Here is a 13,280-nt window from a genome sequence, read left to right on the forward strand (position 1 = left end):
AGTCTGTTTGATTGGAAACCGAGGGTATATATTTGGTTGCAAAGTCAATACTTACAATCAGTGCCAAATCTGTTAGCAAACCAGTTTAGGTTTCAAAGGCAAATTCAGCCATCCCTTCTCCCCCTAGGAAAATTTTTGATTTACAATAGAAAAATGAAGGGGGCTATTGGGTATGCTTTTTCTTCTGGCTTGTTTGACATTTTGCTCTATTTTAAACTTTTTTTGCGGGAGGGGGAGGGTGACGTAAGCAATAGTATTTTGGAAAACAACTGAAAAACGGAAAATCACAGCACACATTTCCAAGTAATTTTGGCAGGGATTGTACTTAACTAGCTTACCAGGGAATGGTAATGCTTCTGTTTTTTTCTAACGACAGTTCTGGCTGCTAGATAGCAGATACATCTATTGTGTCAGTTTTTTTAAAAGACCCACCTCTCGCAAAGACTCACTATTTAATTTATATCAATTCTATTCAACAAGGACCAAATCAGCCACTAAAAAATTGTGTATCATTATTTAATAGTGTATAAAGAATCAATAGGGTGAACTACAGCAACTCAACCTTCTATTGGCCATAAAAACTGTTTCCTTGTCATAGTACACACCAAAAAGCTTCCCTACTAAAATTTCTCAAAAATCCAAAGTTGAATCTTTTGTTATAAAAGCAACAATTTGAACTTGAACAGAGTAATTGCAAGGAGACAATAATACACATTTCCCTAATCAGCTTCCTTGATTTTCTGCCAAGCGCCTTACACCTTATTAAATTTTGCTTGTAGTTTCCAAAGTATAGTTTTTGTTCTTTGACATCTCTGGCTGTGCAACAAAGGCCTTGGCAATGGTGCCAGTGTTCATTTTCTGATTAACAGTGGCAAACATTAAAAGGAAAGAAATGACGATATGATTGTTCCTTTTAATTTTCAGGCCATTGACGTTTCCAGGTACATAATTCCCTTTCAATTGCTTCATGGCTCGTCCCAAAAAATAGTTTATATTAGTGTCCTCTCTCTTTTTTTTCTTTTCATTCTCCTTCTGTTAAAGAAGCAAGAGAGCAATCAGTAATAAAAAGAGCACCATCACCAGGGGAAATTCATACAATAAGCTTAAATGCGTTATGCCTAGATAAAGAAACAGCATAATCAATGCTGTAATCTCTTCAAAGCATATCTTATATCTAATTCATTATTGACATGCTGATAAATAAGCCTTGAGGAATATGGCGGTTTTGAGAAAGTAGTTTTCAGCAGTGTTGATCAAATGTTTAACTTTCCATTTGGAAAAGCTTTATTCAAACAACCATTCTACTTCAATACCAACTGAAGGTGGTCTTCTAACTTTTTGTTTGACATTTTTTTCAACAATATCGGTTCCTTTGAGCATGTATATCAGCGAATCTTTTCTTTTTACTGCTAATACACTAGAAACTGATATATAAGCATGTGATTTCTAGGTTAAGGAGACATTTTACCATATTTTAGCAAAATTAGTCATTTTTGTAGTTACAGTTCACTTCAATAATAAATATAAACTGATCTTATAGAAATATTAAATGTGATTTTATGTAAGAAACAATTGAAACTTACTCTATTTTCTAACCGAATGTGAAAAATTTGTAAGTTGAGGACATTACAATTGAAAATTGTGCTAGAAAGTCTGTTTGATTGGAAACCGAGGGTATATATTTGGTTGCAAAGTCAATACTTACAATCAGTGCCAAATCTGTTAGCAAACCAGTTTAGGTTTCAAAGGCAAATTCAGCCATCCCTTCTCCCCCTAGGAAAATTTTTGATTTACAATAGAAAAATGAAGGGGGCTATTGGGTATGCTTTTTCTTCTGGCTTGTTTGACATTTTGCTCTATTTTAAACTTTTTTTGCGGGAGGGGGAGGGTGACGTAAGCAATAGTATTTTGGAAAACAACTGAAAAACGGAAAATCACAGCACACATTTCCAAGTAATTTTGGCAGGGATTGTACTTAACTAGCTTACCAGGGAATGGTAATGCTTCTGTTTTTTTCTAACGACAGTTCTGGCTGCTAGATAGCAGATACATCTATTGTGTCAGTTTTTTTAAAAGACCCACCTCTCGCAAAGACTCACTATTTAATTTATATCAATTCTATTCAACAAGGACCAAATCAGCCACTAAAAAATTGTGTATCATTATTTAATAGTGTATAAAGAATCAATAGGGTGAACTACAGCAACTCAACCTTCTATTGGCCATAAAAACTGTTTCCTTGTCATAGTACACACCAAAAAGCTTCCCTACTAAAATTTCTCAAAAATCCAAAGTTGAATCTTTTGTTATAAAAGCAACAATTTGAACTTGAACAGAGTAATTGCAAGGAGACAATAATACACATTTCCCTAATCAGCTGCCTTGATTTTCTGCCAAGCGCCTTACACCTTATTAAATTTTGCTTGTAGTTTCCAAAGTATAGTTTTTGGTCTTTGACATCTCTGGCTGTGCAACAAAGGCCTTGGCAATGGTGCCAGTGTTCATTTTCTGATTAACAGTGGCAAACATTAAAAGGAAAGAAATGACGATATGATTGTTCCTTTTAATTTTCAGGCCATTGAAGTTTTCAAGTACATAATTCCCTTTCAATTGCTTCATGGCTCGTCCCAAAAAATAGTTTATATTAGTGTCCTCTCTCTTTTTTTTCTTTTCATTCTCCCTCTGTTAAAGAAGCAAGAGAGCAATCAGTAATAAAAAGAGCACCATCACCAGGGGAAATTCATACAATAAGCTTAAATGCGTTATGCCTAGATAAAGAAACAGCATAATCAATGCTGTAATCTCTTCAAAGCATATCTTATATCTAATTCATTATTGACATGCTGATAAATAAGCCTTGAGGAATATGGCGGTTTTGAGAAAGTAGTTTTCAGCAGTGTTGATCAAATGTTTAACTTTCCATTTGGAAAAGCTTTATTCAAACAACCATTCTACTTCAATACCAACTGAAGGTGGTCTTCTAACTTTTTGTTTGACATTTTTTTCAACAATATCGGTTCCTTTGAGCATGTATATCAGCGAATCTTTTCTTTTTACTGCTAATACACTAGAAACTGATATATAAGCATGTGATTTCTAGGTTAAGGAGACATTTTACCATATTTTAGCAAAATTAGTCATTTTTGTAGTTACAGTTCACTTCAATAATAAATATAAACTGATCTTATAGAAATATTAAATGTGATTTTATGTAAGAAACAATTGAAACTTACTCTATTTTCTAACCGAATGTGAAAAATTTGTAAGTTGAGGACATTACAATTGAAAATTGTGCTAGAAAGTCTGTTTGATTGGAAACCGAGGGTATATATTTGGTTGCAAAGTCAATACTTACAATCAGTGCCAAATCTGTTAGCAAACCAGTTTAGGTTTCAAAGGCAAATTCAGCCATCCCTTCTCCCCCTAGGAAAATTTTTGATTTACAATAGAAAAATGAAGGGGGCTATTGGGTATGCTTTTTCTTCTGGCTTGTTTGACATTTTGCTCTATTTTAAACTTTTTTTGCGGGAGGGGGAGGGTGACGTAAGCAATAGTATTTTGGAAAACAACTGAAAAACGGAAAATCACAGCACACATTTCCAAGTAATTTTGGCAGGGATTGTACTTAACTAGCTTACCAGGGAATGGTAATGCTTCTGTTTTTTTCTAACGACAGTTCTGGCTGCTAGATAGCAGATACATCTATTGTGTCAGTTTTTTTAAAAGACCCACCTCTCGCAAAGACTCACTATTTAATTTATATCAATTCTATTCAACAAGGACCAAATCAGCCACTAAAAAATTGTGTATCATTATTTAATAGTGTATAAAGAATCAATAGGGTGAACTACAGCAACTCAACCTTCTATTGGCCATAGAAACTGTTTCCTTGTCATAGTACACACCAAAAAGCTTCCCTACTAAAATTTCTCAAAAATCCAAAGTTGAATCTTTTGTTATAAAAGCAACAATTTGAACTTGAACAGAGTAATTGCAAGGAGACAATAATACACATTTCCCTAATCAGCTTCCTTGATTTTCTGCCAAGCGCCTTACACCTTATTAAATTTTGCTTGTAGTTTCCAAAGTATAGTTTTTGGTCTTTGACATCTCTGGCTGTGCAACAAAGGCCTTGGCAATGGTGCCAGTGTTCATTTTCTGATTAACAGTGGCAAACATTAAAAGGAAAGAAATGACGATATGATTGTTCCTTTTAATTTTCAGGCCATTGAAGTTTTCAAGTACATAATTCCCTTTCAATTGCTTCATGGCTCGTCCCAAAAAATAGTTTATATTAGTGTCCTCTCTCTTTTTTTTCTTTTCATTCTCCTTCTGTTAAAGAAGCAAGAGAGCAATCAGTAATAAAAAGAGCACCATCACCAGGGGAAATTCATACAATAAGCTTAAATGCGTTATGCCTAGATAAAGAAACAGCATAATCAATGCTGTAATCTCTTCAAAGCATATCTTATATCTAATTCATTATTGACATGCTGATAAATAAGCCTTGAGGAATATGGCGGTTTTGAGAAAGTAGTTTTCAGCAGTGTTGATCAAATGTTTAACTTTCCATTTGGAAAAGCTTTATTCAAACAACCATTCTACTTCAATACCAACTGAAGGTGGTCTTCTAACTTTTTGTTTGACATTTTTTTCAACAATATCCGTTCCTTTGAGCAAGTATATCAGCGAATCTTTTCTTTTTACTGCTAATACACTAGAAACTGATATATAAGCATGTGATTGCTAGGTTAAGGAGACATTTTACCATATTTTAGCAAAATTAGTCATTTTTGTAGTTACAGTTCACTTCAATAATAAATATAAACTGATCTTATAGAAATATTAAATGTGATTTTATGTAAGAAACAATTGAAACTTACTCTATTTTCTAACCGAATGAGAGAAATTTGTAAGTTGAGGACATTACAATTGAAAATTGTGCTAGAAAGTCTGTTTGATTGGAAACCGAGGGTATATATTTGGTTGCAAAGTCAATACTTACAATCAGTGCCAAATCTGTTAGCAAACCAGTTTAGGTTTCAAAGGCAAATTCAGCCATCCCTTCTCCCCCTAGGAAAATTTTTGATTTACAATAGAAAAATGAAGGGGGCTATTGGGTATGCTTTTTCTTCTGGCTTGTTTGACATTTTGCTCTATTTTAAACTTTTTTTGCGGGAGGGGGAGGGTGACGTAAGCAATAGTATTTTGGAAAACAACTGAAAAACGGAAAATCACAGCACACATTTCCAAGTAATTTTGGCAGGGATTGTACTTAACTAGCTTACCAGGGAATGGTAATGCTTCTGTTTTTTTCTAACGACAGTTCTGGCTGCTAGATAGCAGATACATCTATTGTGTCAGTTTTTTTAAAAGACCCACCTCTCGCAAAGACTCACTATTTAATTTATATCAATTCTATTCAACAAGGACCAAATCAGCCACTAAAAAATTGTGTATCATTATTTAATAGTGTATAAAGAATCAATAGGGTGAACTACAGCAACTCAACCTTCTATTGGCCATAAAAACTGTTTCCTTGTCATAGTACACACCAAAAAGCTTCCCTACTAAAATTTCTCAAAAATCCAAAGTTGAATCTTTTGTTATAAAAGCAACAATTTGAACTTGAACAGAGTAATTGCAAGGAGACAATAATACACATTTCCCTAATCAGCTTCCTTGATTTTCTGCCAAGCGCCTTACACCTTATTAAATTTTGCTTGTAGTTTCCAAAGTATAGTTTTTGGTCTTTGACATCTCTGGCTGTGCAACAAAGGCCTTGGCAATGGTGCCAGTGTTCATTTTCTGATTAACAGTGGCAAACATTAAAAGGAAAGAAATGACGATATGATTGTTCCTTTTAATTTTCAGGCCATTGAAGTTTTCAAGTACATAATTCCCTTTCAATTGCTTCATGGCTCGTCCCAAAAAATAGTTTATATTAGTGTCCTCTCTCTTTTTTTTCTTTTCATTCTCCCCCTGTTAAAGAAGCAAGAGAGCAATCAGTAATAAAAAGAGCACCATCACCAGGGGAAATTCATACAATAAGCTTAAATGCGTTATGCCTAGATAAAAAAACAGCATAATCAATGCTGTAATCTCTTCAAAGCATATCTTATATCTAATTCATTATTGACATGCTGATAAATAAGCCTTGAGGAATATGGCGGTTTTGAGAAAGTAGTTTTCAGCAGTGTTGATCAAATGTTTAACTTTCCATTTGGAAAAGCTTTATTCAAACAACCATTCTACTTCAATACCAACTGAAGGTGGTCTTCTAACTTTTTGTTTGACATTTTTTTCAACAATATCGGTTCCTTTGAGCATGTATATCAGCGAATCTTTTCTTTTTACTGCTAATACACTAGAAACTGATATATAAGCATGTGATTTCTAGGTTAAGGAGACATTTTACCATATTTTAGCAAAATTAGTCATTTTTGTAGTTACAGTTCACTTCAATAATAAATATAAACTGATCTTATAGAAATATTAAATGTGATTTTATGTAAGAAACAATTGAAACTTACTCTATTTTCTAACCGAATGAGAAAAATTTGTAAGTTGAGGATATTACAATTGAAAATTGTGCTAGAAAGTCTGTTTGATTGGAAACCGAGGGTATATATTTGGTTGCAAAGTCAATACTTACAATCAGTGCCAAATCTGTTAGAAAACCAGTTTAGGTTTCAAAGGCAAATTCAGCCATCCCTTCTCCCCCTAGGAAAATTTTTGATTTACAATAGAAAAATGAAGGGGGCTATTGGGTATGCTTTTTCTTCTGGCTTGTTTGACATTTTGCTCTATTTTAAACTTTTTTTTGCGGGAGGGGGAGGGTGACGTAAGCAATAGTATTTTGGAAAACAACTGAAAAACGGAAAATCACAGCACACATTTCCAAGTAATTTTGGCAGGGATTGTACTTAACTAGCTTACCAGGGAATGGTAATGCTTCTGTTTTTTTCTAACGACAGTTCTGGCTGCTAGATAGCAGATACATCTATTGTGTCAGTTTTTTTAAAAGACCCACCTCTCGCAAAGACTCACAATTTAATTTATATCAATTCTATTCAACAAGGACCAAATCAGCCACTAAAAAATTGTGTATCATTATTTAATAGTGTATAAAGAATCAATAGGGTGAACTACAGCAACTCAACCTTCTATTGGCCATAAAAACTGTTTCCTTGTCATAGTACACACCAAAAAGCTTCCCTACTAAAATTTCTCAAAAATCCAAAGTTGAATCTTTTGTTATAAAAGCAACAATTTGAACTTGAACAGAGTAATTGCAAGGAGACAATAATACACATTTCCCTAATCAGCTGCCTTGATTTTCTGCCAAGCGCCTTACACCTTATTAAATTTTGCTTGTAGTTTCCAAAGTATAGTTTTTGGTCTTTGACATCTCTGGCTGTGCAACAAAGGCCTTGGCAATGGTGCCAGTGTTCATTTTCTGATTAACAGTGGCAAACATTAAAAGGAAAGAAATGACGATATGATTGTTCCTTTTAATTTTCAGGCCATTGAAGTTTTCAAGTACATAATTCCCTTTCAATTTCTTCATGGCTCGTCCCAAAAAATAGTTTATATTAGTGTCCTCTCTCTTTTTTTTCTTTTCATTCTCCCTCTGTTAAAGAAGCAAGAGAGCAATCAGTAATAAAAAGAGCACAATAACCAGGGGAAATTCATACAATAAGCTTAAATGCGTTATGCCTAGATAAAGAAACAGCATAATCAATGCTGTAATCTCTTCAAAGCATATCTTATATCTAATTCATTATTGACATGCTGATAAATAAGCCTTGAGGAATATGGCGGTTTTGAGAAAGTAGTTTTCAGCAGTGTTGATCAAATGTTTAACTTTCCATTTGGAAAAGCTTTATTCAAACAACCATTCTACTTCAATACCAACTGAAGGTGGTCTTCTAACTTTTTGTTTGACATTTTTTTCAACAATATCCGTTCCTTTGAGCAAGTATATCAGCGAATCTTTTCTTTTTACTGCTAATACACTAGAAACTGATATATAAGCATGTGATTGCTAGGTTAAGGAGACATTTTACCATATTTTAGCAAAATTAGTCATTTTTGTAGTTACAGTTCACTTCAATAATAAATATAAACTGATCTTATAGAAATATTAAATGTGATTTTATGTAAGAAACAATTGAAACTTACTCTATTTTCTAACCGAATGAGAGAAATTTGTAAGTTGAGGACATTACAATTGAAAATTGTGGAAAAAAGTCTGTTTGATTGGAAACCGAGGGTATGAATTCGGTTGCAAAGTCAATAGACCTTTTCTTTACGCCTTCGCAACAGCGCCTGGCAACAAGAGGTGGATGAAAACAAATGCGCATCCGTAGTAGGCACTTAGGCCAAACTTAGTCAAAATAACTACAGTTGCGTCGCCTTTCTCTTTCGATCATCAAAAAAATGCCAAAAAGCTGTGTAGCTGTAGGTTGTTCAAACCACAATACGATGGGGAAGCCTGGATTTTAGCTTCCATCGGTTCCCAAACCAAGTGAAAAACAAGAATAAATGGCAAAAGTGGGTTAATGCTGTCAAAAGAATCAACGAAGATGGAAGCCCATTAATGCCTAAAGGAATCAATGTTTTCTTGTGTTCAGAGCATTTCATCTCTGGTAAATACATTTTATATCTTTTCAGTTTTTACTTTTGTTCATAGTTGTTATAGATTCGGAAAGCGGTAGGCCCGTTTTTACTTGGTTTCTAGAATGAACACAGAGTTTACCCTCTTCCTTGGAGGCTCATAATTGGGAATAATAATCGCACCGATAGAGATTATTAATCTGCATTTGGTTCAAACTGTTATTAATTTTATTAGGCTTTGTTATTTTATTAGACACAAAATTAACATTTTAATCCAAAAGTTTAATCGAAATTGTGCATATAATTTGAAAAAAAATTCTTCACCCACAAGGTGGGCCATCGAAGGATCCAAAACATCCAGATTTTATTCCGACAGTATTCAAACATAAGCCCACTATTGAAGCAAAGAAAGAAAGTCAGTTGAGAAGGTATGAAAGCGCAAGAAAAAGGGCAAAGATGGTAAAAGATATGAATACAGAAGAAAGTGCTAGTGCTGAAGGTGATGAAAGTGAAGGAAGCTGTTGTAGAGTTGGTGATGATATCCAGCTGGATATTCCATTTCAAGACATCTCAGCTGAAAGTGCACAAAACCCCCAATTTCCAGAGTCGTCACAGGAGGTGGATTTTTTGAGGTCAGAAAAAGAAGCATTGCTCACAAAGATTAGTTGTTTGGAACAACAAATAAGAATATTTGTTCAATAAATAATTCCTAAAAGAAATTATTTCCTTACAAAAATCAAAGAAAACCTATAGTTTATAATTCACTATTAATTACCTTTTAGGGGACATATTTGAATATTGCAACATTCTAATTAATGGTCAAACACCATTCTTCTAAACCTTATGGTTTTTTCACACAAATAGGCTGGTCTTGAAAGTTGATGTTTCTGCAAAAATATAAGACCTTTCCTTAGCTGTGACTAATTTATGAGTAAGATATTTTTCTTTCTTCTAGTTATTATTATCAAGATACAATCCTGATGTCATGAAAGAAAATGATGATGCAACATGCTATTTGACTGGTCTTTTCTGGAACGTGTATAGGGTTTTAGCTGATTCCTTGGTGCCCCATATCAAGATGCCAAGAAAGAACCTGCCCCCTGAAAGTCAGCTGTTCGTGGCGCTAGTCCGTCTGCAACTGAATTTGCCATTCTGCTACATTAGATTTCAAACTGGCTTCTCAATTGGCAGTTTGAATAAAACATTTAAGAACATCATAAATTTGATGTATCTGAAGTTAAAATGTTTAGTGCAATGGCCTGACAGATCACACATCCGTGAGACTTTGCCACCAGTATTTAAAGAGAATTTTCCGAGGCTGACATCCATAATCGATTGTTTTGAGATTTTTATAGAGCGCCCAAGCAAACTCAAAGCAAGGGCACAAGTATATTCAAACTACAAAAAGCACAGCACTGTAAAATTCCTGTTGTGCTGTAGCCCTCTTGGTGTGGTGACATTTCTCTCAAAGGCATGGGGAGGAAGGGCCTCAGATGTACAAATAGTTAGGTCATCTGGATTTATCAGCCCAAAATATCATTTTCCAGGTGCAACCAATATATTTTTTTAAAAATTTAGTAGGCTTTGAATTTTATTGAAAAAGTTCTATGATAAGCCAGTTTGGTAACATAATGTTTATTGCTTAGGTTTTTCTTAGTGGTAGAATTGTCTCAATTTTTAAAACTCTGTGTAGAGATAGGCATAAAACTTAATTGCTTAATATTGAAGTTGGCAAGAGGCAAATTAAGATTTTATCATGTCACCCTTGAAGTAGCTTTCATTTTCCAATCAATGCATGTATCACATACCAACACAATATTTGTCTTATTCAAAATACTTTATTGATTTTCTAGGTGACCAAATTTTAGCAGACAGGGGATTCACCCTTGTTGATGACTTTGCTGTGGCATGCAGTGCGGAACTTATCATTCCACAGTTCACAAAGGGAAAGAAACAGCTAGATGCAAGATTGCCAATGTCAGTTGAAATAACAAGAAAGATTGCCAATGTCAGGATCCAGGTAGAGCGGGTTATAGGTCTCCTGAAGAATCGATATGGGATTCTGTCCCAAGGACCACTGCCGTTAAACCTCGTAAAATCAAAAAAAGAGGAAGTTTCAGGAGGAGTACCACACATTGAGAAATTAGTGACAGTCTGTTCAAGTTTAATTAATCTATCACCTGGTATTGTATACAAAGAAACATAATGAAAAAATATAGAAGTTTTCATATTCTTAAATAGTTATTTCTTTTTCTTGCAGTCTTTACAGTACCATGCACCTTTTGGTGGTCGCTTAAGATTTGGCTTGATACATTTGAAGTCTATCCATTTGAATTTACATTGTGGATTATCATATCCAATAATGCTTTCATCACTCTCTGGTTGCTGGCAATAGCAAAAAACCTCTTTTTCTAATTCTTGCTGCCCTTCCATGAATGTTTCACTTTTTTCTAGTTTGCGCGAAACTAGTTCATGCGAAACTACTTTTTTGTTGTATTCGATCAAAAACTTCATAGAGTTTTTGAAGTCTTCCTTGTAAGGAATTGTAAGTCCTTTGCAAAAATGAGGACCCCAAACAACAAAGTGACAAACCTTGAACCCATAGATTTGCATTTGCATTTGGACTTGAGTGTAGTATCTATGGCTACTTTTCAATTCTAAATCATTGTCCAGACAAAAATTTTTGTCACCAAGACACTGTGTGATATTAGTTTTATCTCGGTGTGTGTATGGGCAATTGACCTCAATTAAAAAATCACCATGGCAGTCACAGTGACCAATGGCATCAGCTGAGGCCCCCAGAAAAGGATGCTCTTGATCCAGCATCAATCCACACCTTGATACCATTACATTTGTGTGAAGTGTTTTTAACTGTTCTTGATACTTCTTGAGGGCCTTTGATTCACTCTCCTGTCCCCAAAGTACTGAAGGAACATTAAGGGGCTTGGATTTGCCACATATCTTCAATACCAAAGACTTTGCTGGCTTATCTATTATCGAATGCAGGACGTCATGCGCCAAAGATGCAGTTATCCTTCCCACCCTGATTTCATGCCAAACCAGTGACTTGCTTTGGCTTCTTGTAGCAGACTCAATATAGTGAATATCTGCCTTGCTAAGTTTCTGGGCATAAAGCTCTGCCCTTTTCTCCTCATATTTAAGCTCATCTTCGGTAAAGAAGCTCCTTAGTGATTTTGGCAAAATTGATCTTTCTCTAACATTAGCTTTATGGTGAAATGTTGTAGAAAAGTTTTCAAAAATACTTAGTGCAACAGGTTGCTCCTTTGGTTCGAGGTTGTACAGTCTTTGTAAAAAATCCTTCTGTTCATCTACTGTGAAAGGAGCATTTGAGGGGGCTTGTTAAACTGAGGCAGTGTTGTCCTTTTTTTTAAAAAAAGTTATCTCCTCTATAGGTACTCCTTCTATCGCTTTAACAAAGTCATTGTTCCATTCACATGGCTTTGAGGCGCAGGCTAAAGAGGTATATCCCAGGCGCACAGCTGCTTCAACTTTAAACAGAAGTGCACCAATGTGCGAGCACGATTCTCCAAGCCTAATAAGAAAAATCAAATCAATGTGCATGTAAATTCCCCAGATCTTATAAAGTAGCAGATGATAAAAAGGGCATATGATATAAAAATATTTATAGATTTTAGAAAGCTTTGGCCAGGGCTTACTGGAAGTTTCTTTGAAGGTATGGGCAATGAAAACGAATATTCTGGCCTCTTGTTAAAGTAGCTTGCAACCAGTCAATATATTAAGCCATAAAAGAGTGTTATGAATTTAGTAAGGACTGTATGCTTAGAACTTTGAAAAAGGGCTAGCTTTGGCTAGGCCTAACCAATTTGTTAACGTTTCTATATAATTGAAAATTACTTTCAAGAAAAATAATGTTTACTAGGAAAAATAATGACTGTAAAATAGTATTTATCATTGATTTTACTCACCTTGCCATGCAGTTGCAGTGTGCACAGAGTATGGTTCCATCGTCCGAAGCTGCCATCCAAGGTCTCAGAAATTCTTCGTTTATCCTTTGCGAATGCATCACTTCCGCTGACAAAACAGTTGTAGACTTTAATTTATAGATATAAACTGTCTGGACCCACCCAGAATTAAATTGATTAAAAGCTTCCAAGACTTTCCTGGACTTCATCGCCTCTTTCAAGTACACCCCTTAGGTAAGAAAGAACAAATAATCACCTTAGGCCTATGGATATTACAGATTGTCATAACAAAGACTATGTAGCACAGATTCGTGGGAGTGGAGTCGAATATAAGAAATATTATCAATATGTTTTCTTACCAGGCGTATTTATGAGATAATTTTTCTTACCAGGCGCATTCAAGTCGCTGATGTATTCATGAGCCATCGCCAATATTTGAATCGATGTGAACGAGATTTTTAACCAAGAAAACGAAGAAAAACGAGATGTATATACGCGAACTACAACGTATCTAAGGCTCAGGCCGCATTTGTTTTCAACCACCGATTTCCGTTGCTAAGGTAATCATGGTGGTTGACGTCACAGTGAAAAGGTCTATACTTACAATCACTGCCAAATGTCTTGGAAAACCAACTTAGGTTTTTAAAGGCAAATTCAGCCATCCCTTCTCCCCCTAGGAAAATTTTTGATATACAATAGAAAAATGAAGGGGGCTTT

The 13,280-nt window shown here is 34.8% G+C and overlaps 1 protein-coding gene and 1 pseudogene across 5 annotated transcripts; one reads left to right on the forward strand and one right to left on the reverse strand.

The window, feature by feature from the left end:
• The first annotated feature begins 1,043 nt into the window (after window positions 1-1,043).
• Window positions 1,044-12,815, forward strand: LOC135693391 (uncharacterized). Of its 5 annotated transcripts, none has more exons than XM_089111291.1 (3): window positions 1,044-8,651; window positions 8,951-9,251; window positions 9,575-9,709. In XM_089111291.1, the coding sequence occupies exons 1-3, from the start codon at window positions 8,603-8,605 to the stop codon at window positions 9,606-9,608; spliced, it is 384 nt and encodes a 127-aa protein (XP_088967417.1). In that variant the 5' UTR covers window positions 1,044-8,602; the 3' UTR covers window positions 9,609-9,709. The 5 variants fall into 5 exon arrangements, with proteins under 5 accessions (XP_088967417.1, XP_065067929.2, XP_065067931.2 ...); XM_065211857.2 differs by lacking the exon at window positions 8,951-9,251 and adding an exon at window positions 10,473-12,815 and having other exon boundaries at window positions 3,359-8,651; window positions 9,575-10,166; XM_065211859.2 differs by adding an exon at window positions 10,473-12,815 and having other exon boundaries at window positions 3,360-9,251; window positions 9,575-10,166.
• LOC148959166 (uncharacterized) lies at window positions 8,845-12,772 on the reverse strand (annotated as a pseudogene).
• Window positions 12,816-13,280: the final 465 nt, after the last annotated feature.

The sequence above is a fragment of the Rhopilema esculentum genome, chromosome 11, assembly GCF_057945365.1.
Source record: "Rhopilema esculentum isolate cy_ngs chromosome 11, ASM5794536v1, whole genome shotgun sequence".
Lineage (NCBI taxonomy): Eukaryota > Metazoa > Cnidaria > Scyphozoa > Rhizostomeae > Rhizostomatidae > Rhopilema > Rhopilema esculentum.